Here is a 1,293-nt window from a genome sequence, read left to right on the forward strand (position 1 = left end):
AGCACAGGAGATTACCTTCACCTGTACTCCTAGGCTTATTGCTTGCCTCAGGTGGTTAATCAGAGGTTCAGGCTGTGATTCAGCAGTTCCCATACAAGTAAAAAACACCCTTAATAAGTTTCCAAATGGCATCCTTCAGTGCCTGGTTCCGCACGCTGTAGATGAGGGGGTTCACTGCTGGAGGCACCACGGAGTACAGAACCGCCACCAACACATCCATGGCTGGGGAGGAGGTGGATTGGGGCTTCAGATAGGTAAAGAAGCCAGTGCTGATAAAGAGGGAGACCACGGCCAGGTGAGGGAGGCACGTGGAAAAGGCTTTGTGCCGTCCCTGCACAGAGGGCATCCTCAGCACGGCCCTGAAGATCTGCACGTAAGAAAGCAGAATGAACACAAAACACCCAAAAAACAAAGATGCACTGAGTGTCATGAGGCCGAGATTCCTGAGGTAGGGGTACGAACAAGAGAGCTTGAGAATGTGTGGCATCTCACAGAAGAACTGGTCCACAGCGTTGCCTCGGCAGAGAGGCAGTGAAAATGTATTGGCAGTGTACAGCAGGGAATGGAGAACCCCAGTGCCCCAGGCAGCTGCTGCCATGATGGCACAAGTTCTGCCATCCAGGAGGGTCCCGTAGTGCAGGGGCTTGCAGATGGCAACGTAGCGGTCATAGGACATGATGGCGAGAAGGAAAAATTCAGCTGACAGAAAGAATGAAAACACAAAGAGCTGTGCAGCACACGCAGTGTAGGAGATGGCCCTGGTGTCCCAGAGGGCGTTGGCCATGGCTTTGGGGACAGTGGTGGAGATGCTGCCCAGGTCGAGGAGAGCCAGGTTGAGGAGGAAGAAGTACATGGGGGTGTGTAGGCGGTGGTCGCAGGCTACGGCTGTGCTGATAAGGCCATTGCCCAGGAGGGCAGCCAGGTAGATGCCCAGGAAGAGCCAGAAGTTCAGGAGCTGCAGCTGCCGTGTGTCTCCCATTGGCAGCAGGAGGAACTCGCTGATGGAGCTGCTGTTGGACATCTGCCGCTCCTGGACATGGGGAATCATCCCAGGAGAAAAAAAGGCAAGTTAGGTGAGAGTTCTCTTGGCACAAACCTGTACCGTTCCTTGGTGACCTTCCTCCTGCTGCGTAATCCAATCCTTTTCTTTCTCTGAGGGAAATGTTGGTTCAGATCCACAGCCTAAGATTGTTTTCATGAGTTGGAATAGGAATGGAAGAGGAAAGTAGGAGAGGCCTCTGCCTGTGGGCTCTGGAGAAGGCAATCCTGAGCCACCCAGGTGGGTACACTGTA

At 53.7% G+C, this 1,293-nt stretch overlaps 1 protein-coding gene across 1 annotated transcript; it reads right to left on the reverse strand.

Moving 5' to 3' along the window:
* Window positions 1-79: 79 nt before the first annotated feature.
* On the reverse strand, window positions 80-1,021 carry LOC140265296 (olfactory receptor 14A16-like). The gene has a single exon (XM_072361206.1). The coding sequence runs from the start codon at window positions 1,019-1,021 to the stop codon at window positions 80-82; it is 942 nt and encodes a 313-aa protein (XP_072217307.1).
* Window positions 1,022-1,293: the final 272 nt, after the last annotated feature.

The sequence above is a fragment of the Excalfactoria chinensis genome, unplaced genomic scaffold (genome assembly GCF_039878825.1).
Source record: "Excalfactoria chinensis isolate bCotChi1 unplaced genomic scaffold, bCotChi1.hap2 Scaffold_84, whole genome shotgun sequence".
NCBI classification, from domain to species: Eukaryota; Metazoa; Chordata; class Aves; order Galliformes; family Phasianidae; genus Excalfactoria; species Excalfactoria chinensis.

What these genes read in the sequence shown, in the direction of transcription:
- LOC140265296 (XM_072361206.1), bottom strand. Translation starts at nt 1,021, where the DNA reads ATGTCCAACAGCAGCTCCATCAGCGAGTTCCTCCTGCTGCCAATGGGA.